Source organism: Chanodichthys erythropterus, chromosome 20, assembly GCF_024489055.1.
Source record: "Chanodichthys erythropterus isolate Z2021 chromosome 20, ASM2448905v1, whole genome shotgun sequence".
In the NCBI taxonomy this organism is placed as follows: Eukaryota; Metazoa; Chordata; class Actinopteri; order Cypriniformes; family Xenocyprididae; genus Chanodichthys; species Chanodichthys erythropterus.
In genome coordinates this window covers 26,583,078-26,606,204 of record NC_090240.1, presented here as the reverse complement: position 1 = coordinate 26,606,204, position 23,127 = coordinate 26,583,078, and the positions used below count along the sequence as shown (strand labels likewise).

Genomic DNA, 23,127 nt, shown 5'->3' with positions numbered 1-23,127 from the left:
TTGCTGGCAATGCAGGTCTCACTGAGCCATCGGATTTTATCAAAAATATCTTAATTTGTGTTCCGAAGATGAACGAAGGCCTTATGGGTGTGGAACGACATAAGGGTGAGTAATTAATGACAGAATTTTCAATTAATGATGTCTTTACTACCTTTCCGGACCTTGAAAGTGTTGATTATATTGCTGACTATGGACGAGTTATATACCTCTCGGATTACATAAAAAATATCTTAGTTGTGTTCCGAAGACAAAAACAAAACCTTAAATAGTTTCCAAAATTAATTAGAAACTTAAGTGTTTCAAAGTAAAAAATATTTTCTTAGCTATTTATATTGACTGATATAAAACATTATATAAAACATTTACTAATTAATTATATACATATAAAGATATTTGCTATTTAATTAATCTAATTTAATCTAATACATTTCTAACATAATCTAATGTAACTAATTCATTTTGATGGAGAAATGTAAAAATTGCATACAAAGAAAAAGCATTTTTTTTAAATTTACAGAATATATTTATGTTATAATGACCTCTAAAATGTTTACTTTGAAGGTCTAAATGAAATTGAAAAAGTTATACTTTTCAATAGCACTCATAAATAATACTAGAAATATGTAACTAGTAATACATCTTTTTACTAAAAACTGAGTATAGTAATGATGTCTCGTCAACACCCTCAAATAGTCTTGCAGATCTTTCAAGTAATACGACAGAATTTGGGGTCTGCAAATGTGGTGTATCTGTCTGCCTCTAACCAGACTGTACCTGAGATCCTCTATCATGCCCATCAGAACGGTCACAGCTTCAGCGGTGCCATTGCGGGCATTAACAATGTCCCGCACCTGAGCCAGCATGTCCTCCAACTCTTTAAATTTTCTCTCAAAGGCTCGAGTCAAGCCGGTAGTGTGGAGCTCCTTGGCTCGATCTGTGAGAGCTTTGGTTCTGGTCGCCAGATCCTGAACGATGCGGTCCCAGTCCCCAAAGCACTGGTGGCAAGGCTTGCAATCAGGGAAGGTGCCAGAGAAGCCACGGGCACATTGATCACAGCGAACGCCTGACACTCCCTGCTGGCACACGCAATGACCGGTCACACGGTTGCACTGAGATGACTCGATGCCACGGGGGTCACAGTCACATGCTGTGGGAGGAGAAGTAACCAAATCAATAGGATTTTGGTGAATTATGATTAATTGTGAAGCAAAAATGTTGTAATTAGAGCATTAGAGTTGATGATGAAATGTGTTACAATGTGTTAACATCAGAGATGATATGGATACAGACAGTATATATAAAATGTTCTGAAAGATCATTGTACCTCGGCATAGTACTCTTGGGTCGCCCCAGTGGTTCTCCTGGCAGTCTTTACAGGTCTTTCCTCCAAACCCAACACGGCACTGGCACTGGCCTGTGAACTATATGAATTTGGGTTCAAAAAGAGGAATAGATATATTTAAGACTACTAAATATGGTACCATATCGGTTATCAGAGATTTTTTAATTGATCAGTATGGATATTTAATTGTTCATACTCAACTGTTACATAAAGTTAACCTTTAATAAGATCAATAATTTACTAACACTATTAAATGCAATTTTTAGCAAATTTCAAAAATGAATATCCATTATTATACTGTAAATTATAATGTTGTGATGCCTAAATTGTAGCATTAAAAACAATTCATTTGAGTTTTTTTGAGTTTTATTTTTCATTTATTTAGACACAATTTTATAGAAATGTAATATTGTCCATAAATAATTCATATTCGGTTATCTACCATAACAGACAATGACCACAGAAGAGTCAAACTAACTAACTAACTAACTAACTCATTCAACGCAAGAAATTGATTGAAACTCATGGAACCATCACAAGACTACTTCAACTTGAACTTCGGAAATGGCTTCCACCGCAATGGCCATGCAAGAATCGTACATTCAGTGAGGTGAAACTATACTCTGATGGTTCTTTTTGTGGTTTAATGACTCTTTTCCATAGCTTCATCTCTTGTTCTCACTTCTGGTTTCATTCTATCACTTTTCATTTTACCTATGTACACGTGATTGTGTTTGTATGTGTTTGTTAGATTGGTTGTGTTCGTTATTTAGTTAATAAAATTTTTGCACAATTCATATTTGGTTCTGCCTGCAAATAACTGTCACTTAAATGGTTAGTTCACCCAAAAATGAAAATTATGTCATTTATTACTCACCCTCATGCCGTTCCACACCCGTAAGACCTTCGTTAATCTTTGGAACACAAATTAAGATACTTTAGTTGAAATCCGATAGCTCAGTGAGGCCTGCATTGGGGGGCAATGACACTTCCTCTCTCAAGATCCATAAAGGTACTAAAAACATATTTAAATCGGTTCATGTGAGTACAGTGGTTCAATATTAATATTATAAAGCGACGAGAATATTTTTGGTGCGCCAAAAAAAACTAAATAACGACTTATATAGTGATGGCTGATTTCAAAACACTGCTTCATGAAGATTCGGAGCACAAATGAATCAGTGTGTTGAATCATGATTCAGATCGCGCGTCAAACTGACAACGGCTGAAATCACGTGACTTTGGCGCTCCAAACAGCAGATTCGATACACTGATTCATCTGTGCTCCGATGCTTCCTGAAGCAGTGTTTTGAAATCAGCCATCACTATATAAGTCGTTATTTAGTTTTTTTTGGCACACCAAAAATATTCTCGTCGCTTTATAATATTAATATTGAACCACTGTACTCACATGAACCGATTTAAATATGTTTTTAGTACCTTTATGGATCTTGAGAGAGGAAGTGTCATTGCTCCCTATGGAGGCCTCAGGGAGAAATCGGATTTCAACTAAAATATTTTAATTTGTGTTCTGAAGATTAACGAAGGTCTTACGGATGTGGAACGACATGAGGGTGAGTAATGAATGACAGAATTTTCATTTTTGGGTGAACTAACCCTTTAAATGATCTCGATCTTGTTACACGCTCTAAGTGCTGTAAATGCTGAGAAATTATTTTTTCTGTGGCCATGAAAAATACCCTTTTCTTATAATTAATTAATAATCAATACTGAGTGTTCATAGGATGAACTGATTAATTGATTGTAATGTTAATGTAGCTACATCAAGTTAATCTGATTAATCTGAATAGTCATAATTAATCATAACATGTTATGAATAATTATTATTTTCCCTTTGAGCTTATTTGCTACAGCATCATTACTCCAGTCTTCAGAAATCATTCTAATATGCAGATTATTTTTAATTATTTAAAATTTTTGATGAACAGAAATTTCAATAGTAATATTTTGGAACACTGTTTAAAATCTTTACTGTCACTTTTGATCAATTTAATACATCCTTGCTGAATTAAAGCATTAATTTCTTAAAATATATTACACCATGTCCAAACCAGATGTGATGCTGCAACACGTGATAAAATTGATCTTTTCTATGAGTTTTTGGCCTAACCAGCTGCAACGGTGACACACAACGATTCTTTTTTAGAAACGTTTTCTATTTTTCTGCAACAAAAAGAATGAAAATGATAATGGTATGGTAATGATTGTGTGTTTTATTTAATGTTAAAAGCGTGTAATGTGTTAACTTACACACATTGAATATCATTTAGCAGCCGTACTAAAAGCAACAATTGTTATTCACTTCAGATCTTGAAATTAAACAAATGGAAACAAGATCGTTCAAACTGTGAACAAACAAGTGTATTCTATGACAAAGAATGTTTTAGTAACGCAGTATTTTATTTTTAATATTGTTTAAATGGTGTTATATTTGTGAATTTATGTACTTATTCATTTCCTTGCGAGTGCTGTCAAGCTTAATCTCTGCTGCCTTGCACTTGCTGCGAGAGCCAGACCACATGCTGTTCTGATTGGCTGTGCTTTTTTAATTGATTTTGTTGCATCTCGTAGTCGCGTCACATCTCGTGTGGTCGGACAAAATTCTTGTCACTGGAATCTTATCACATCTGGTTAGGACACGGTATTACTGGCCCAAACTTTTGAACAATACCGTATGGAAGACCGTTTGCCCTGAGTGTGTGCAGTATTTGTGAGTCAAGGGTACCTCATTACAGGCAGATGTGTAGGCATTGTTGGGGTCACAACCACAGGGCTCACAGCCTCGCCCACTTGCCAGGTTCCAGTAGTTGGGAGCGCAGTGATCACAAGTTTGTCCAATAACATGAGGTAGACACTGGCACTGTCCTGTGGCACGCTGGCACACACAGTCATCTCGAGACAGACACTGACTACGCTCCGTGCCCAAAAAGTTGCAGGTGCACTCTGGGTAGATTAACGTGTTGATATGTTTATCATTGTTATTACAGTAGTGCACTATAATGTAGAAAAGTAATTTGAGACCCAGGTAAACTCACTCCGGCAGTTGCGGCGGGAAGCCTCTCCATAGTATCCGCTCTTGCACACACTGCAGTCCGGTCCTTCAGTGTTGTACAGGCATTTGAGACACTGGCCAGTACGCTTGTCACATGCCTCAGGATCCGATAGGTCGATGTTGTTACTGCAACGACAAGGTTGGCACTGCCCACCGGGCCTAGAGGGGTCACTGTAATAACCAGGAGCACATTCTTCACAACGTGGACCTGGTTGATGGAAAAAGCAGGAGTTTAGTTGCATAAAGATAGAATTTTTAAATTTCTTTATAAGGTATCGGTGAAAAGATACACATGAAAGACATTTTTAACTCTTTCCCCACCAGCATTTTTGAAAGAAAGAACAGAGCCTCTGCTTTTAAACAACACATTTGTCTAGTATTGGCCAGCTCTGGTCACATGAACAGCACGACGCATGCGTGTGATGCTGACGCAAGAGCCGGCCAATACTGAGCTGCCGTTCAGACATAAACACCGAAGCTCTGCAATGAACAGGGGACAGACAAATTTGTTTAATAAAGTCATTATTTTTGTTTTGTTTTTTTCTGCACAAAAAGTATTCTCGCCGCTTCATAATATTAAGTTTGAACCACTGTAGTCACGTCGATGGTTTCAACGATGTCTTTAGTACCTTTCTGGACCTTAAAAGGTGCAATGTGTGGATCAGATGTGTGGATCAGATACCCTCAGATTTCATCAAAAAATCTTAATTTGTGTTCCAAAGACAAACAAATATCTTGTGGGTTTGGGATGACATGTGAGTACTTAATGACAGAAATTTCATTTTTGGGTGAACTAACCCTTTAAGGTATTAGAATAATGTCCAGTTATGACATTAAATTATTAAGGAAATTAATGAATGAAATATTTAAGTGATGCAAGTGCATGCATACAAAATCTTCATGTAAAGCTCTACTAAGAATACAGTATAAGAATACATAAATCAAGTTATGAAAAATGACTCTCCAGAAGATTTTACATTTTAATCTTAATGTCAAATCATAATATACTCTGCTGTCTGAAAAGTACTGTAATAATCTCCTGAAGAGTGATGAGGTACAAAGCATCAGAGTGGAAATAACTTCTTTTTTTCAACATTAAAAGATCCAAAACAGTTTGAAGCTCAATTAGCTGTAATATTAATTCAGTCTAAATAGGATGCCATGATTCTTGTATATTTAATCACTCTGTTGCTATGTTCAAATTTCTTTGCAGCCAAGTGCAACAGAGACACACGCCTGCTTCTCTGGCTCAAAAGCTGGCAAAGGAACATTGATGGGTTCTCACTTCAAGTGATAGAATAGAATAGAATAGAATAGAATAGAATAGAATAGAATAGAATAGAATAGAACTCTTTGAAACAACTAGAATGACAGAATTGAATAGCATTTGAATAGATCAAACAGATCAACCACCAGTACAACTAGAAAACCAGAAATATTACAGAATAATATTTTATAATATTTTTTTGAAAAATGATTTAAACAAAGAGTATAATATTATATTATTTTGTATTTCTACAAAATGAACCATCCATACAAACAGATTCACTGAATTGAGCTGGACTTCCCAATGCTTAATATGAGAGAGAAAGAAGATTTTAGGTTAGTGTTTAATTAATACAATTTTATTTTGATGTAAAGTTAAGCACTGGAAAAGCTTAGTTTTAAAAACCTACTAGTAGCTACATTTAGTTAGTTACTCCCCAACACTGCTCAGTCACATATGATTAAACTGGGTTGAGTTTCACAGGGTTCTGCAAATGAACATGCAAGGTGTGAAGTGCGTGAGCCATGCGCTAGGGAGGGACGGGAGGGGTGATGGAGGTCGGGCAGCAGAGGTGGGGTGGGTCTCCATGGTTACTCACGCTTGAGGACAGCCCCTGCAGAGCGCTTTACAATCCCTGTGTCCAGTTGAGGGGGGACAGGAGATAACACACATGATCACTGTATGTCTGATCAGACTGACAGTGGCCTCTGATTATGACATTTTCTGCATCCTATCCAGATGCAGATGGACTCAGGGTGTTAAATGACAAAATAAAGCCCTATTCAAGCACTTATTAATTTGGGAAGTCATACAAAAACTACATTCTCCTGTCGCGTGTATGCAAGAAATGCAACTGCATGACCCAGACCATCCATCTTTGGAAAGAAAGAAAATTCTGAGGTTAAAAATACCTGTGTAACCCTGGTTACAGTTGCAGACCACCTGTTGGTTGCGGTTGTCTTGATAACATGAGGCGGCAAAGTGGCGTCCGCTGTTGGGGCCCTCAGGACAGGGGCATGGTCGACACTGACTCCCTAAGCCAATGGCTGGGTTTCCATAGTAACCATTAGCACATCTGTGTCAGGAGGTATTTATTACATTAGCTTGGGCAAAGAAACCAACCCTTTTTTACTGTGTGCCTGCAAGCTTTAAAAAAATTCTGCTTTTCTCAAATATTTTAAGTGTCCTCTAATGTTAGTAATTATCAGATCAACCAAATGGCTTAAAACGTCAAAAATGCCTGCTTTATTACTTGTACCTTTCACACTGGTCTCCTGCTGTATTGCTTCTGCAGTTGAGACAGGCTCCAGTCCTCTGGTGGCACTCATCAGCCTGGCCATTACATTGGCAAGACCTGCAGTTTGGGAAGCCCCAGTGTCCAGCCTGACAACCATCACAGCGTTGACCAAATGCACCAGGCCGGCATGGACACTGTCCTGTGTACTGGTCACAGAAACGGCTCTGAGAGCCCTCCAAACTACATTCACAAACTAAAGACAAAGAGAAATATGAATGAATGAATGAAGCAAGGAAGGAATGAAAGAGCAAACAAACAAAAAGAAAAAGAAAGAAACTAGTTTAACTAGTTGTTTATTAGCTTGCATATTACTAGAATATTGACTATTTATTAGTACTTATTAAGCACATATTAATGCATTATTCTGCATCACCTTATTCTACATTCTTAATCCTACCCAATACCTAAACTTAACAACTACCTTACTAACTATTAACTAGCAGTAAAGTAGGAGTTTATTGAGGGAAAAGTTGTAGTTAATAGTTTATATGTGTTTCCTATACTAAAGTGTTACCAAAAAATGAAATAAATGAAAAGCAAAAAACAAAAATACAACAAATCACAACAACAACAAAAAACAAAGGATAAAAAATAAAGAGAAAAAACAAATAAAAGAATTAAACAAATAAAACAAACACAAAACAAACAGCAACAAAAGCAAAAGAAAGAAACAAATAAAAACAACAAATCAAAAACAAAAAACAGCTATGATAAAAACAAAAGAAAAAACATTAAAAAATGAAAGAAACAAACAAAAACACATAAAAAGAAACAAAGCAAGAAACAAAGAAACAAACAGCAACAACAAAAACAAAAGATAAACGATAAACGATAAAAGATAAACAAAGGAAAACAAAGGAAAGAAACAAAAAACAAAACAAGAAAACCCTAACAAAAAACAGCAAAAGAAAGAAAGAAAAACAATTCCAAACATAAAAGACAGAAAGAAGGGAAGAAAAACAAACATAAACAAACAAACAAACAAAAAAGCTAAATGTTATTGATGTTTTAGATCAATAAGATTTTGTAATGTTCTTAAAGGATGTCTTTTCTCCTCACCAACGCTGCATTTAATTGATCCAAAATACAGCAAAAACAGTAATATTGTAATATATACATATATATTGAAATATATTAAAATTATTATTTTAATTTGTACAAATATTTCACAATATTACTGTTTTTGCTGTATTTTACATCAAATAAATGCAGCCTTGGGGAGCAGAAGAGACTTCTTTTAAAAACATTAAATAATCTTAACGATCTAAAACTTTTAAAGAGTAATGTACCGGAGCAGGGAAAATGGTTTTAGAATATGTATCTTACGTTTGCACCCGGAAGGGCCAAAGCCATAAGCCCCCGGTGCACATTTATCACAGCGGCGGCCTGATATGTTGGGCCTGCAGCGGCACTGACCCCCACGGACATCACACTCTGAGCTGAGCGAACCCTGAGGATCGCAGTCACAAGCTGTGGGAAGAATGTATTTGTCTTAATAAAAACATATACAAACGAAACCAAACAAACCCCATCTCAACCCCTAAATTCATTGTTGACACTCACGCAGCGCGCCGTCGTTAATGAGGGCAGACATGCTGGTGATGAGTTTAGCACACACTTCACTCATCTGTGGGCGGGACACACTCTTGGCAGTCTCGTGGCAGCGGTAACGCTCATAGCTCTGCTTCCGCGTGACAGAGGCAGGGTCTCCCGCGGTAAACATCTCTAGAGAAGAGTAACGAGGGAGAAGGGCAATCTAGGGAGGTGAGGGGATGAAAGGAACAAGTCAAGATGAGACAGTACATGAAGATAACCTGATAAGAGTCAAATAAAATCACAGATTTATGCTTACAGAGTCAACAAGTACAAAGGCATTAGTGGAGGTAGTGATGCTGTTCCTGTCAGCGAAACGAATGAACTCCACACGCAGTTTGTAACTCACTCCTCTCTCCAAACACACCGTCTGAGGCAGAACCACAAACCTGCAGCAGTGCAGAAATATTATAAGCAAAAATCACTTTCTGAGAAGATTCTGGGATACAGAAGTGAAGGAAAACATTTGTCTATGACTTTATTTCTTCTTTAGAACAAAAAAGAAGATATTTTGAAAAATGTCTCGACAGTCAATGATGTCATTTGTTGTTTTGAACCCCATTGACTTTCATTATATGGACAAAAACTGTTGAAACAGAATTCAAAATATCATCTTTTGTGTTCCACAGAAGAACGAAACAATATGAGGGTGAGTAAATAATGACAGAATTGTTATTTTTGGGTGAACTGTCTCTTTAAACATTCATAGATGTGTTTCACAGACCTGGCACCAGAGGGGAGCGATACGGTTAGCAGATCATCTGCAGGGATGGTGTTTCCACATGGACTGCTGGTAGGTATGGGGCCTGGTCTAATCACCATTACACGGACTTCCTCCCAGTCCCGTGGCATCTTTTAAAAACACATAAATGCATATGAGTATACCCATGACACACTTCTCTGAGAATGCCTATGAAGCCAATGGGGAGACATGTAATGTCTAAGTGTACCGTTTACCTGAAGCTCATAGCGAATGAGGACGTCATATTCCATAGAATATGGAATGTTGTTAATGGCGAACTCCAGCGTACCACCTTCAGGAGCCCGTGCAAACCCAGTGCCTGTCCACGAGACGGGACGGCCCGGCTGGTACTCTCTTTCCTCAAATGCAGAGCCCTATCAAATATATTTTTTATACATTTATAATGTTTTATATTCATTTTAGATTTTAAATAATTATTGATATCGGCCAGAATTTTAATATCGGTACATCGGCCCCAAGAAATATTTGATCATAATACACTCTAAAAAATGCTGGGTTAAAAACAACCCAAGTTGGGTTGAAAATGGTGATTGCAATCCAGCGATTGGCTTGTTTTAACCCAGCGGTTGGGTTATATGTTTGACCAGTTTTATTTAACCCAGCTATTGTTTAAAATTACTATATGGCTGGCTTAAAATAAACCCAGAATAGTTTGGAAAATAAAAATCTGACACATATTTACTAGAGGCAATAATAATAATCAAACGGTGAACATTTATTAATATGCAATTTAATAAATGTTTGTTTAATTACTATTCATTAAACTTTTTTTAAATTAATACGTTCATTTATTAAACATATTATTAAGCTAATTTTCAAAATATTTTGTTTTTTTTAAGCAAGCCATATAGTAATTTTTAAACAATAGTTGAGTTAAATAAAACTACCCAGCAGATTGCTGGATTTGTCAATTTTCAACCCAATTTGGGTTGTTTTTAACCCAGCATTTTTAGAGTGTCTCTCAAGAAGATATCTATATTACTTTCCTTTTGATGTTCCCATTGATGTTTCATTAAAAATATACACTAAAAAATGCTGGGGTAAAAACAACCCAAGTTGGGTTGCAAATGGACAAACCCAGTAGTTGGGTTAAATGTTTGCCCAACATGCTGGGCAGTTTTATTTAACCCAACTATTGTTTAAAAATTTAAATGGCTGGCTTAAAATGAACCCAAAATAGATTGGAAATTAAAAATCAGACATATAATTACTAGAGGCAACAATAATAATCAAAAGGTAAACATTTATAAATAAGCAATTTAATAAATGTTTAATTATTATTAACTAAACATTAATAAATGTTCATTTATTAAACATTAATAAATGTTAATTTGTAACATATTTTGTTTTTTTTAAGTGAGCCATAGTAATTTTTAAACAATAGTTGAGTTAAATAAAACTACCCAGCAGGTTGGGCAAACAACCCATTCGCTGGGTTAAAATAACCCAATCGCTGGGTTTGTCCATTTTCAACCCAACTTGGGTTGTTTTTAACCCAGCATTTTTAGAGTGTCTCTTTAGAAGATATCTATATTACTCTCATTTTGCCACTTGGCATACACCATTGATGTTTGATTAAAAATATATGTTCCATTACTTGAGTATCAAAAATAATTTTTCCCAGTTCTGTACTTACTTGACCCAGTCTGGCATTTTCAGCCTCATAGATGTAGTGGTCGAGGGCCATAAAGAAATACCCAGACTCCACCTGGTTACACTGGCGTCCAATCATGTGACTCCGACAGTGACACTGTCCTGTTTCCATTGAGCATCTGAAGACAGTTAATAACCCAAAGTACATCATTATTATGCCAATTAAATTTTATGTTTATTTAAAAAACGCTAAAAGCCTGAATCCAAACTGAATAATACTGACTGGTTGTCTGTAGCTCCACCCACATCACAGTCACACCCTCTGCAGCCAATGGCATCATGACTCAGGGCCCAGTGCTCAGGCTGTAGGAGAAACACAAAAAACACACACAGGTGTGATGGATTCTAATAAAAAACAAATATGACATTTAATATTCAGATTGTTGACTACAGGTACCATATAAAATACTGTGACAGAACTATGGTATGCTGATGGAACACCATGATACTTTGATATCCATGCCATGCTAGCAAAATGCCATTGTAAAAATAATAAAGAATTACCATGGTACATATTCATAAAGAGATATGACATCACTTTAACACTAAAGGCATTTATTACTGGTCTAATTTCAGGATGCAGCTCTTCCTTTCATGCCATTTTAAGCCGTGTGTAAACCTACACCATCTGCCATAAGCCCCTAGGCTAAATGCAGACATTGTTGAGCAAACATTCTCAGTTCATGTTCCCGCCCAGTAGAGAAGATACAAGGTACCAGTAAAAGCATGCAGTGCTTACTGGTGAATGATAACCCAAATGTTCTCAGAGAGGTGTATGGGGAAAAATAAACTTCTAAAATACTTACCAGACATTGGTTGCAGCTGTGTCCAGTGACCAGGCGTTTACAGAAGCAGTCTCCACTAACGGGGTCACACTGTGAGCTCCCGGACACTGTACCCCTGGGGTCACATTTACATGCTAAAGCAGACCAGTGAGAGAAAGAGAATGATTGTGAATCAAGAGTAAAATATACCAGAAAAATGTCTGTCAAATAGATCATGGTCTAACTTTGATTGAACAAAAAAAAAAGTGCTCTGAAATGTCAATGTGTCTAATAAAAATATGCTAGCGTTCAAAAATTTTTTAATGAAACTAACACTTTTAATTTAATGCAAGGATGCATTAAATTGATCAAAAGTGGCAGTGAAGACATTTCTAATGTTTCTATCTCTAATAAATGCTGTTCTTTCTAAGTTTCTATTCATCAAAGAATCCTGAAGAAAAAAATATTACTTTTTCCCAAAAATATTAAGCAGTACAAATATTTTCAGCATTGATAATAATAAGAAATCTTTCTAAATTTAAATATCAGAATGAATTCTGAAAGATCATGTGACACTGAAGATTGGATTAATGATGCTGAAAATGTAGCTTTGCATCAATTACATTTTAAAATACATTAAATTAGAAAACAGTTATTTTAAATTGAAAAATATTTCACAAAATGATTAATTTTTAAAATAAACTTAATCTGTAAAACACAAATAATTTAATAACACTATTAAATGCAATCTTTATCAAATCTCAAAATAAATTCCCAGTTTTCGTACTGTATAATTTTGTGCTGCCAAAATTCACTTGTAGCATTTAAAATGGTTTAGTTTTTAATGTTTTATTTATATATTTATATATTGGTTATTTAGAAGTAGTATAGAACTTTAATATGGACCATAATGAAAAAATTATTGGCTTATTGTAACGCAAGACAAGTTTTTAGTGTTTTATTTTTCATTTATTTAGACAAAACAGCAAATATTTTAATATCGGCCATTTATTGGCTATAACATGTAATATAATCCTCAGCTGACTGGTATCAGCTTGTACTTACGTTGGCAGCCACGAGGGTCGCTAGCACTGAGTCCAAAGAAACCAGGCTTGCATTTATCACAGCGTGGGCCTTCAACGTTGTCTTTACAACGACACTGCCCAGCAATCATGCGCGAAGAGGGGTCATCGTGCCCGTCACAAATGCCACCGTTCAGAGAACCATCTGGGTCACAGTCGCAGGCTGACAGAGAGAATAGACATAAGCAATCATATACAGTATTATGCATAAATGTATATGTCTAGCATTTATGTTTCACACGTACCCACGCAGACCCCAGGGTCTCTGATGTCTCTCATTGGATCCTGATAGTAAAAAGGTTTACAGGTCTCACAGTTGCGGCCCATGGTGTTGTGGAGACAGTTGTCACACACTCCTCCACTGACGTTCCCAGTAGCCAGATACACCGCCATGTCAAAATGACACTTGTTGGAGTGACCGTTACAGTTGCATTCTGGGAAAAAGAGGAAAGTGTTAACTGTGGCATTGGAAATCTATGTCTGTATGCACTGCATGAGCAATATTTATTATGGTTATTGATAATTACTCTTGCAGGCGTTAGTGTTACGGCCCTCAGCTGGTTTCCAGGGCAGGTCATTATAGAAGTCATCACACTTTTCACAGTTCAATCCATTCGTGTTGTGTTTGCACACACACCTCCCGTGTACCTAGAGATGGAAACGGCAAACTTCATCTCGTCTTGTAGTATTAACGTCTCTGGCAACGTAATGTTTGCTCTCATTACAATAAGCCGATAATTTTTTTCATTATGGCTGATAGCAACTACTTTGTCTAAATAACCAATATATAAATAAAACATTAAAAACTAAACCATTTTAAAGTGAATTTAGGCATTTCAACATTTTAAATGTACAGTATAAAAATGGATATCCATTTTAAGGTTTGCTATAAATTACTTTTAACAGTGTTATTCAATTATTAGTGTTTTTAAAGATTAACTTTATGGCACAAGGGCGGGACAACCTGTCAATCACATGACATCACAGTAACAGCAAATCACAACCCTGCAATCAATTTTCCAATAGACAATCAAGTCCCACCCTACATTTTTTAATGTTCAAGAAGCCGTTTCCCTTGGATATACGTCATTATAGGGAAGAAAACTTCCATTTCCAGCTAATTTTAAAGGTGCTAAAGAGGATCTTTTCATCGACTGAGAAACCAAAGACTGTTAGTGAGTTTTTGAAATGAGTTCATGCGTAAGAACAATCCCCCTCCTTCAGAGCTCATTTCAAAGGAACGCCTCCCAAAACTCGTGCACAAGTATTGGAACACGAGTGTTTACCACCGGCATTGGCTGTGTCGTGTTACTGGATTCATTATGTCGGACTCACCGCAGGTCACTCATAATCTGCAGTTGTTACTCCTGTCTCCGGACAAAAACATTGCATGCGGCGCCTGTAGAGTGTGGAAAGTTACTGGAGCGCACAGCTGTGCTCGTCTCGCAAAAGGAACGTCATTGCAGTGATTGACAAGCCAGAGGGCCAATCGTTTACACGATGATCGTGTAAACGTTTGGCTGATGTTTTTAAGGCCCTACCTCGTGCACAGATGATGTATTTTATTATTATTCCTTTCAGTGCACCTAATAAATAGTCTTTTAACAGTTAGTAAAGACAGTTTCAAGTAATATTGCAAAAATGTATAAAACAAAAAATCCTCTTTAGCACCTTTAAGTGAGAGTTAGAAGATACAAAAGTAGTCTAAATGTAAAAACAGGTCAAAATGAGCATGTACATCTAGCTACAGTTTGGTAACTCACCATGCCCTCAATGTCATCCCTGATTCCGTCGATAGGAGCACACTCGGAGGCGTGGCCATAGCAAAAGCAGTTGCCCCTGACAACCAGCTCATACATGGCATAGTAGTATTTCTCTTTGATCTCGGGCCGTGAGTCCAGCAGATTATCACCCAGAGTGTGCAGCTTGGTGAAGTTCAGACGGAGATTAGTGATTTTCAGCTGGTCTGCAATTTGAAGAAATTGGGGTTAGTGGAGGATAGTGGCCTATAAACCAACGAGAAAGACATAAATGCCATTTTTGAAGTGAGAATGGAAAAAAAAGCTATAGATATTAGGTACACTACCATTCAGAAGTTCAGGGTCAGTAAGATTTGTTTTGGAAGAAATTTATACTTTTATTCAAGAATGCCTTAAATTGATCAAAAGTTATTTAGACATTTATAATGTTACAAAATATTTCTGTTTCAAATAAATGCTGCTTTTTTTAACTTTTCATCAAAAAATCCTGAAGAAAAATGTATCATGGTTTCCATAAAAGTATTAGGGGCCGTTCACAGAGAAAGCGTTTTTCCATGTCAATGCGCTACTTTTCCATTGTTTTTCTATGTATACACATGCTAGATGGACGTGTATGACCACTGCGCTTGCGTCTTTTGCAGTGTCTCGTGCATGACAGCATTCTAAAAATGCGGTGCTTAAGTTAAAAACAGTTCAACTTCAAAAAAGTTTTTTCCCCATTCCACTGTCTGCATCTCGCATTTTTCAAAGCAAAAATGCATTCTGTGTGAACGAGCCTTTAGGCAGCACAACTGTTTTTTTCAACATTGATGATAATAAGAAACGTTTCTTGAGTAGCAAATCAGCATATTAGAATGATTTCTGAAGGATCATGTGACACTGAAGACTGTGTGATGATGCTGAAAATTCAGCTTTGATATCACAGGAATAAATTACTTTTTTAAAAAATATATTCAAATAGAAAACAGCAATTATAAATTGTAATTATATTTATCAATATTACTGTTTTACTCTATTTTTTTATCAAATCAAATCAGCTTTTGGTGAACACAAGAGACTTTTGACCAGTAGTGCATTAACTGTCTACAAATAAAACTGTAAGAAAAGACTTTCTAAAAATGTCATGTACAGTAGTCTTGAACAGATATGGCCCTATTAAAAAGAGTAATAAAAGTTCTTATAATTTCGTGTTATGATGCCTAAATTATGTTGTGATGTTGGGAAAAATCAAAATTGCACCAAAATCGTAAATCACTCCAAATGATCATCAAGTACACAATCACGAACATCCAATTATGAGAACATTCTCCAACCCCTGTAAAAAAAATCCCTAAACCCTGTTAACCAATGACCTCTGACCCCTTCTCCCCTCAGCCAATGGCCTGCTCATCAGTGGGAGGTCACAGTCAGCTGAGCGTGGAGGCCTTTAGCAGGAGTGTGGTGGATAGACTCCTGTTACGCTTCACAGAAACTCAATGAAGTGGGACTTGTGTGATTTATAAGGAGAAGAGTTGGAGGCAAAATCATGGAGTTCTAGTCGTGTTTGTGTGTGTGTGTGTGTGTGTGTGTGTGTGTGTGTGAGAGAGAGAGAGAGGGCACACATCCCAACATCAAAGAATGCAGCTTCTGTGCACATGCTGTTTGTCCCAGTCATGCTCTATATGTCCAGTATAAGAGAAAGTGAGAGCCACACAGAGAGTGTGAGATCAATTTATACACACTCACACTGTGCATGACTGAGAACTCACAGCTGTATGGCAATAGCACCCTGACCGGCTGAACATTATTTGTTCATCCTTCTGAGATTGTCCCCATTTGTAAATCCGAATTTGATACAAAACATTTTTATTTAAAAATAAAAAAGACATTTATTACCACTATAACCAGCAGACGGCGGCAGAGTAGCATTTATTTGCTAATATAGTTTTTCACTCAGTTTCACTTTTGAATAAATATCAGGCCTAAACATTATAAAATCATTAGGTTTAAAAATACATTTTGTCAAGGTGAAGTATGAAGTACTCACAAAATCTCATGAAAAACAATAACTTTTCTTGCGAATGAATTACACAGAAAAAGAAGATGTCAGTCAGTGCAGCGCAAGCTCAATGACTTGTGAAAACTCACATTTTATTCAATGAATCTAACTAAAGTACACAATAAATCTTTATTTTAATTTAAAAACAAGTTAAAACATGCAGAGGAAATCTAAAAAGAGGGAAAACTGAGTGATAAAGCTTGAATAAGAGAAAACGAAATGTCTATGAGATGAAGGCTGTACCTGTTTATATCTGTGCTGGGTTATTAGTATTCATTATATACTAGATGTCTCATCTGAAACTTTCATTCATTTGTTCATACTATCTGTTGGCTACTTAGGTTATTTCATAGCTCACTTTAAATTTTCATTAGCAAAAAATACAGCAAAAGGTAAAACATATGTAAATGGTCAAAAAGTGAATGAAGATCCAGCCTTTGCCTAAATAAGCTCCTGTTAACCACAGCTACTGCAATGTAACAGCAAAGCAGATTTTAGTTCTCTATTTAGTATATATATATTTTAATAAATGAAATATTATATAAATTACATTATTAATATGATCATAAAATGATGTGGTAACACACACATTACAAATAATTTGAGTTATGTAATCAGATTTTTTCAACTTTTTTCATGTATCTAGTAAAGTTACACTTACTTTTAAATTTACAACAATTTTAATATAAAACCACTTCAGTGCAAAACGCTGCATCATCTTAAGTATCCAGTAGAAGGTTAGAATTGTTAAGGTTCACTTACTCTGAATGTTAGGGCTGTAAGGGTCTTCGATCCGAATAGCAGGGTCAAGAACACGATAAATCACCTGAGAAAAGAGAAAGTGCAGTTCAGCAAACAAATTACATAAAAAAATTAACTGATGCAAGGTATTCCAACTGAATAACTCTCACCTCTCCTTCTGTTGATGGCTCGATGTCCGAATATCTGGATTCGCAGATAACATCATCAACCTTACGAAGAGGACTCTGAGAAATTCCCGGGAAGTTGGACTCACAGTCGGAAGAGAAGTAACGGTACACCTGCCAGGTTCGACCAAAATCTGCAGATCGCTCAATCAGCATGGCTGCCGGACGGAAAGTCTGTGTACAAAAACAATTGAGAGTGTAAGGTCAGTTTTGGAGAGAAGGTGATTTCTTGGAGGAAAAAACTAATTCTTACCTTAAATGTCATGATGAGATGAGTAAAGTGAAACTCTGCCTCCAGGTCCAGCTGAAGGTAAACGTCAGACTTCCCTGAGGAGAGAAAAGAGTTCATATTCACATTAATGATCCAAGGCACCAACAATAGCTATCAGCAATTTCCCAAAAGTCCCTTCTCCTGTAATAGGATGATGTCATGTAAAGAAGAAAATGATATCAAATACTCTTGGAGCTTGTGTGCATTGTGTGATAAACCACAAATACACCAGGTAAACAGTTTAGATGGTTAGTGGGTACCATTAGCTGAATTTGATTTGGAAATGTAATAAAGTTCTGACTCAGAATAACAATGCACAACAATATGCACATTACAAACACAGTGTCCTACAGTGACTGAGCAAAGCTAGAAATACTGTAGATGGGGTGGTTTAACAATCAACTTTTGTTTTGTTCAGTTCTTACTTTGACAGTTCATTATTCATCTGGAGTGACAGACGGTCCGTATTCTGCAGAGCTGGCACCATATAGAGCTCACCTGTGCCTCCCTGCATTACCATTACAAAGCTGTAACTCAGTCCACTGCTGCAGCCCTTTGTGTGACTGCTGGATTTAACATGCTTTTCATAATCAAAAGCTAAACAGGAAGGAAAGGAACGTTGAGGAAAAGAGAGACAGGTTGTACTGCAGTCGAAGAGAATGAGGGACTAGAAAGGGGGGAGAGGCCAGCGGAGGTCAAGTGGAGCACAAAAGGAAATTGACTGAATGACTTGCTGTTTTTTCAATTCATGTTTCAGTGTTTCGGCTGGAGGAGGAAGTCGTTAAAAGTGTTAAGCCTCAAACCAGAGCACATGCCAAAGAGCCATGAAAAAGACTACTCTTACAGAATGTGCAGCACCTGATTTTCACTATAAAACACGTGACACGACATGAAGAAAGCCAGAGAAAAGCAATTTTTGTGAACATTACATAATTATCCAATTAAATAGACACAATTGCCAATAACAGGACGTTTAGCATTAATTAAGATGTCACTAAGTAGGGGGCAATTAGTTTGGGACCAAACTTTGGTTTCTCGTTACTGATAAACTTACATTTAATGTATTTGTTCATTTTCAATTGATCAGTTTTTTTTTTTTTAAATGCCTTAAAAAGTACTGTAATTGCATACCAAAATGTACCCTATCTGGTATCCACTTGTATAATACCAATAGAGGGGCCATGACAGGAGCCACTTGTGAGACACGTTCTACAAGTGCTGAACAACTGATCTACTGTTCATTATACAGCATTGTTACAGAAAAGTCACTGAAGCCATAGTGACCATGAGCAAAAATAGTGACCATTTCCTGAAAACGCCCATATTTAATTTGCTCATTTTGTTGCACACAGAGAAGACACATAGGGGCCTCAGGCACTTAAACTATAAAAGGAACTTTGTTACGATGTAAAGAGGTATTGTTTTGGATGAAATGACATATAAGATCTAAATATAATTACAGCCCATCAGGCATCAGTGTTTGGGAAGCTTCTAGAAAGTGTAGCTTGCCAAGCTACAAACTAATTAAAGTAGTAAAAAGTCAAGCAATTAAAAAAAGAAGCTTACTACAAATAGCAATTTGTTTATATCTAAATACATTACTTTATATTGAGTAAAATAGCCAGTGTTGGGGGTAACACATTACAAGGAACTTGAGTTACGTAATCAGATTACTTTTTCAAGTAACTAGTAATGCAATAGTTTTTCTATTTTCAACAAAAGATCTAAGTTACTTTTTCAAATAAGTAACGCAAATTGCTTTTTGTGTTGTGTGCGCTGTGTAGTTCTAGACTAAATGTGAACATGCATTTACTCATCTTACTTGCACGAAAACATTCAGTATTCCACAAAATAAATAAAACAGTGAAATGCAATCTCAGAATTTTACGCAATCCTGTAATAATTAACTATATTAGATTATATAAATATTCACTTTATTAACCAATGATTTTGCTGCTGACCTTCAGAGATCTAATTCAACCATAATAATTTCTTCTCCCTTATCCTATTCTTCTTTAAACCAGAATGGCAGCACAGCTCTTTCGGCTTTTTCTTTGATTGAGCTGCGCCGTCTACTGTACAGGCATAAATATGTATTTCCTTCAGCCTGAGGCTTATTCATTTCACTTTCGGTGTGAAAAGGCCTTATTTTGCCAAAAATAGAACTTTAGCCCAGCCCAGGTAAGAAAAAGTAACGCAAAAGTAATGTAACACATTACTTTTCATAAAAAGTAATACAATTGGTTAATTTTTTAGGGAGTTATGCAACATTGTAATGCATTAGTTTTTAAAGTAACTTTCCCCAATACTGAATACAGCTATATTAAGTGCACAATACAATGTGATATTAAAAACTACCATTTAGCATTTGGTGCATTGCACTGCTACTCGTTCAAAAATGTAACTTGTTACTAGAAAAGTCAAAATTACTTTTTTAAAATAAATCAATTACTATCATGTGAATATGTAGTTAAGTTTGTGGCATCACTAATTTTAGTTAGTCACTCCCCAACACCCAACAATGCAGCCCACAAGTGCACTTAGCAAAGTAAACAATAAATGCTGAGTGCATTAGGTTCAGGTATTAGCCTGTAGCTTTTTCTTGCTCTATTTAAGTTTTCTGTCTTTCCATCCTTTTTCATTTCCATGTTCTGCTCTATTAGAGTTTGGGTTTTCCTCTTTCATCCTCTCTGCCTCTCTGTGTGGGTATGCCAGCAGCAGGCTGTCTGTAATTATCTCTAATACTGCAGGGTTTAGGGAGTGTGTGTCAGGGTGAGCTTGGACATCTGAGCTTTGAAATATAGCCAAATCATCCAACAAACTTCCTCTGTTTCTGCACTCTTGTACATACTTCCATTCTGAACATCCATCGTACTTGTAAAGTTAGGGCTGTCAGTTTAAGTTGTTAATGGCCTGTGTTGCTTTTGTTAAAAATAAGGAAATAAATCAAACATTATTGACTCATAAAGCCACTTTTTTTTATAGACTGTTTGTAATGTCTTTGAATTTTCCTCATTTGGGGGCTTTTGTCAGCAAAAACAAATGTGATTATTTGTTATTAATTGTATTAGTTAATTAGCATATATAATTTCTATTTATATAATACTATAAAATATTTATATTACCATTTATATATTTTTTATTTACATTAATGTACATTACTTACACTAACATTCAAAAGCCAAGGCTGCATTTATTTGAACAAAAATACAGTAAAAACAGTAATATAGTGAAAAATATTATTACAATGTGAAATAAATGTTTTCTTTTTGAATATATTTTAAATTATCATTTATTTCTGTGATGGCAAAGCTGAATTTTCAGCATCATTACTCCAGTCTTCAGTGTCACATGATCCTTCTGGTTGAAAATCAAATCATTCTGATTAAAACATTTATTATTATTTATGTTGAAAACAGTTGTGCTGCTTAATATTTTTGCTCTTATTCTTTACTGTCACTTTTGATCAATTTAATGCGTCCTTGCCAAAAAAAAAGTAATAATTTCTTTCAAAAAACAAAATCTTAATGACCCGAAACTTTTGAACGCTAGTGTATTTTAAAATATTATTCATAAATATTTAATTTAATCACTTATTCTATTAACTGTTTTAGACTAATTTGCTTCATTCTGAGTGCATGCACCTCTCTCCCTCAGCCCCTGTGTTATTAATAGACGCTCTGAACATCAACCTTCTAATAATATATGTGAAGCGTTTCCAGTCCATGCCAAGCAGCTGGGTTTGGAGGGCTCAAGGAGGCAATCAAATTTCCTGCCAACATATTACTCTACATTTGACAAATGAAACCAAACGGATGTGTGGATTTCCATCAAAACATCACTGAAGCTGTAGATTAGGTTTTCTGTATGCCTTAATTAACAGCTGGCTGAAGTTGGAGCCATGGCTCAGCGGTTAACACAGACTGTGTTAAACTGTGTTGGTCATGCAGATCCAACTCTGACATATCTATGTCTTATAAAGCATAAAAAGCCCAAGAAAATACAGCTACCAGTTGAAAACGGACATTTGACATGAAAGTCTCATTCTCTCACCATTCTCGGACTGCCACCAGGACTTCTTGCGGTGTGGTTTGAAGGTGGTGATGACATTCTCGATGCGGTGACTGATGGGGTTTGAATAAGGATCATAAGGTCGCCGTGAATCACAGTGGAAACACTTCTTCTCTTCCTATATAAGGTCAAGAGTCAAAAATGGAACGGATCAGCTCTGCAGCATCAGGATAGTCACAAAAAACTCAAATGGTGTTTGTGTATTGTCTATGACGACTGGTGACCTGCAGATGGCTGACAATGCAGTAGGGTTCTCTCCTCCGCAGGCCACAGGTGGACGATGCTTTCAAGTTCATTTCCCGCCCCACCAAGAGGTCGCCGGTTGCAGGGTAACAGCTTCCATGGGTGCAGCCGTGGGCATGATCAGGCTCCTGCGCATTGGCCGTTGACAGGACTTTTAAGGAAACAGAGATAAAGGAAATAGATGAGCAGAACATAATTGTATTTTTATAATGTTGTTCAAGTAGAAGCTTTAGTGTACAAGAAAAAACTGAACATCAAATTTTTGTTCTCTTGCCAGTTTGGCCAACCAGAGCTCAAGCTATTTTCCATCAAAGTTCAGCAAATGCCAAGTTTCCACAAAAAGTCCCTTTAGGCTGTGGTGGTAAGGACCAACAATGCTGCCTTAGCATGATGGGAAATGATTTGGCTGTATAACAAAATAAATAAATAAATAAAAAATGAATATTGTGGGGTTTTTTTAATTTATTTTTTATTTGGCTATTCAGTTTCTCAAAGACAGCCATTAGACATATTTTCTCAATCCCTCCTTGTTTCAGTAACAAAAAAGTAGCTTAGTAGGTAAATTTGATGCTTTTACATGAATTAGACAAAACTTTTGTAATGAATCAATTAAAAATGATTAATTATTTCTGTGTGGGTTAAAATCATTTAGTACATAAAGTAAAAAAAATAAGAGTAATACCTCTGTTTGGGGGATATAAACAAAAATTATTCTTAATCATGTTCATTTATTGAAAAATACTATATCAAAAAATGTATTTTCTACATCTTTCTATATGGTCAAAAAGATGATTTCTCTGATTTAAAAACAAAACACAAACCAAAAAAACAAAACAGAACTATTCGAAATATTGCCAAAAATCCTAAATACTTAATCTTTTTGCAGCCACAGTTAAATCTTGAGTTAAAACTGGGTCAAACTTATTAACTGTATGTATAGAGAGAGACAGAGAAGGCGGCTACGAGATTTCAAGTTTCAGAATA

At 36.1% G+C, this 23,127-nt stretch overlaps 1 protein-coding gene across 2 annotated transcripts in view; it reads right to left on the bottom strand.

Annotated features, from left to right (window-relative positions):
- Positions 1–23,127, bottom strand: part of lamb2 (laminin, beta 2 (laminin S)) — a 49,266-nt gene that overhangs the window by 12,115 nt on the left and 14,024 nt on the right. Inside the window, exons 3-26 of one of the 2 annotated variants that reach the window (XM_067370395.1) lie at positions 22,125–22,294; positions 21,883–22,018; positions 17,812–17,885; positions 17,544–17,732; positions 17,395–17,458; positions 14,598–14,800; positions 13,362–13,482; positions 13,080–13,268; positions 12,818–12,997; positions 11,795–11,907; positions 11,212–11,291; positions 10,972–11,107; positions 9,530–9,688; positions 9,297–9,424; positions 8,832–8,961; positions 8,543–8,735; positions 8,306–8,449; positions 6,941–7,172; positions 6,594–6,757; positions 6,281–6,316; positions 4,399–4,623; positions 4,089–4,306; positions 1,325–1,421; positions 775–1,147 (exon numbers count right to left, since the gene is read on the bottom strand). In XM_067370395.1, coding sequence (XP_067226496.1) covers positions 775–1,147; positions 1,325–1,421; positions 4,089–4,306; positions 4,399–4,623; positions 6,281–6,316; positions 6,594–6,757; positions 6,941–7,172; positions 8,306–8,449; positions 8,543–8,735; positions 8,832–8,961; positions 9,297–9,424; positions 9,530–9,688; positions 10,972–11,107; positions 11,212–11,291; positions 11,795–11,907; positions 12,818–12,997; positions 13,080–13,268; positions 13,362–13,482; positions 14,598–14,800; positions 17,395–17,458; positions 17,544–17,732; positions 17,812–17,885; positions 21,883–22,018; positions 22,125–22,294 — 3,754 coding nt within the window. The remainder of the gene's footprint in view (positions 1–774; positions 1,148–1,324; positions 1,422–4,088; positions 4,307–4,398; positions 4,624–6,280; positions 6,317–6,593; positions 6,758–6,940; positions 7,173–8,305; positions 8,450–8,542; positions 8,736–8,831; positions 8,962–9,296; positions 9,425–9,529; positions 9,689–10,971; positions 11,108–11,211; positions 11,292–11,794; positions 11,908–12,817; positions 12,998–13,079; positions 13,269–13,361; positions 13,483–14,597; positions 14,801–17,394; positions 17,459–17,543; positions 17,733–17,811; positions 17,886–21,882; positions 22,019–22,124; positions 22,295–23,127) is intronic. The other variant, XM_067370396.1, reaches the window with a different exon arrangement.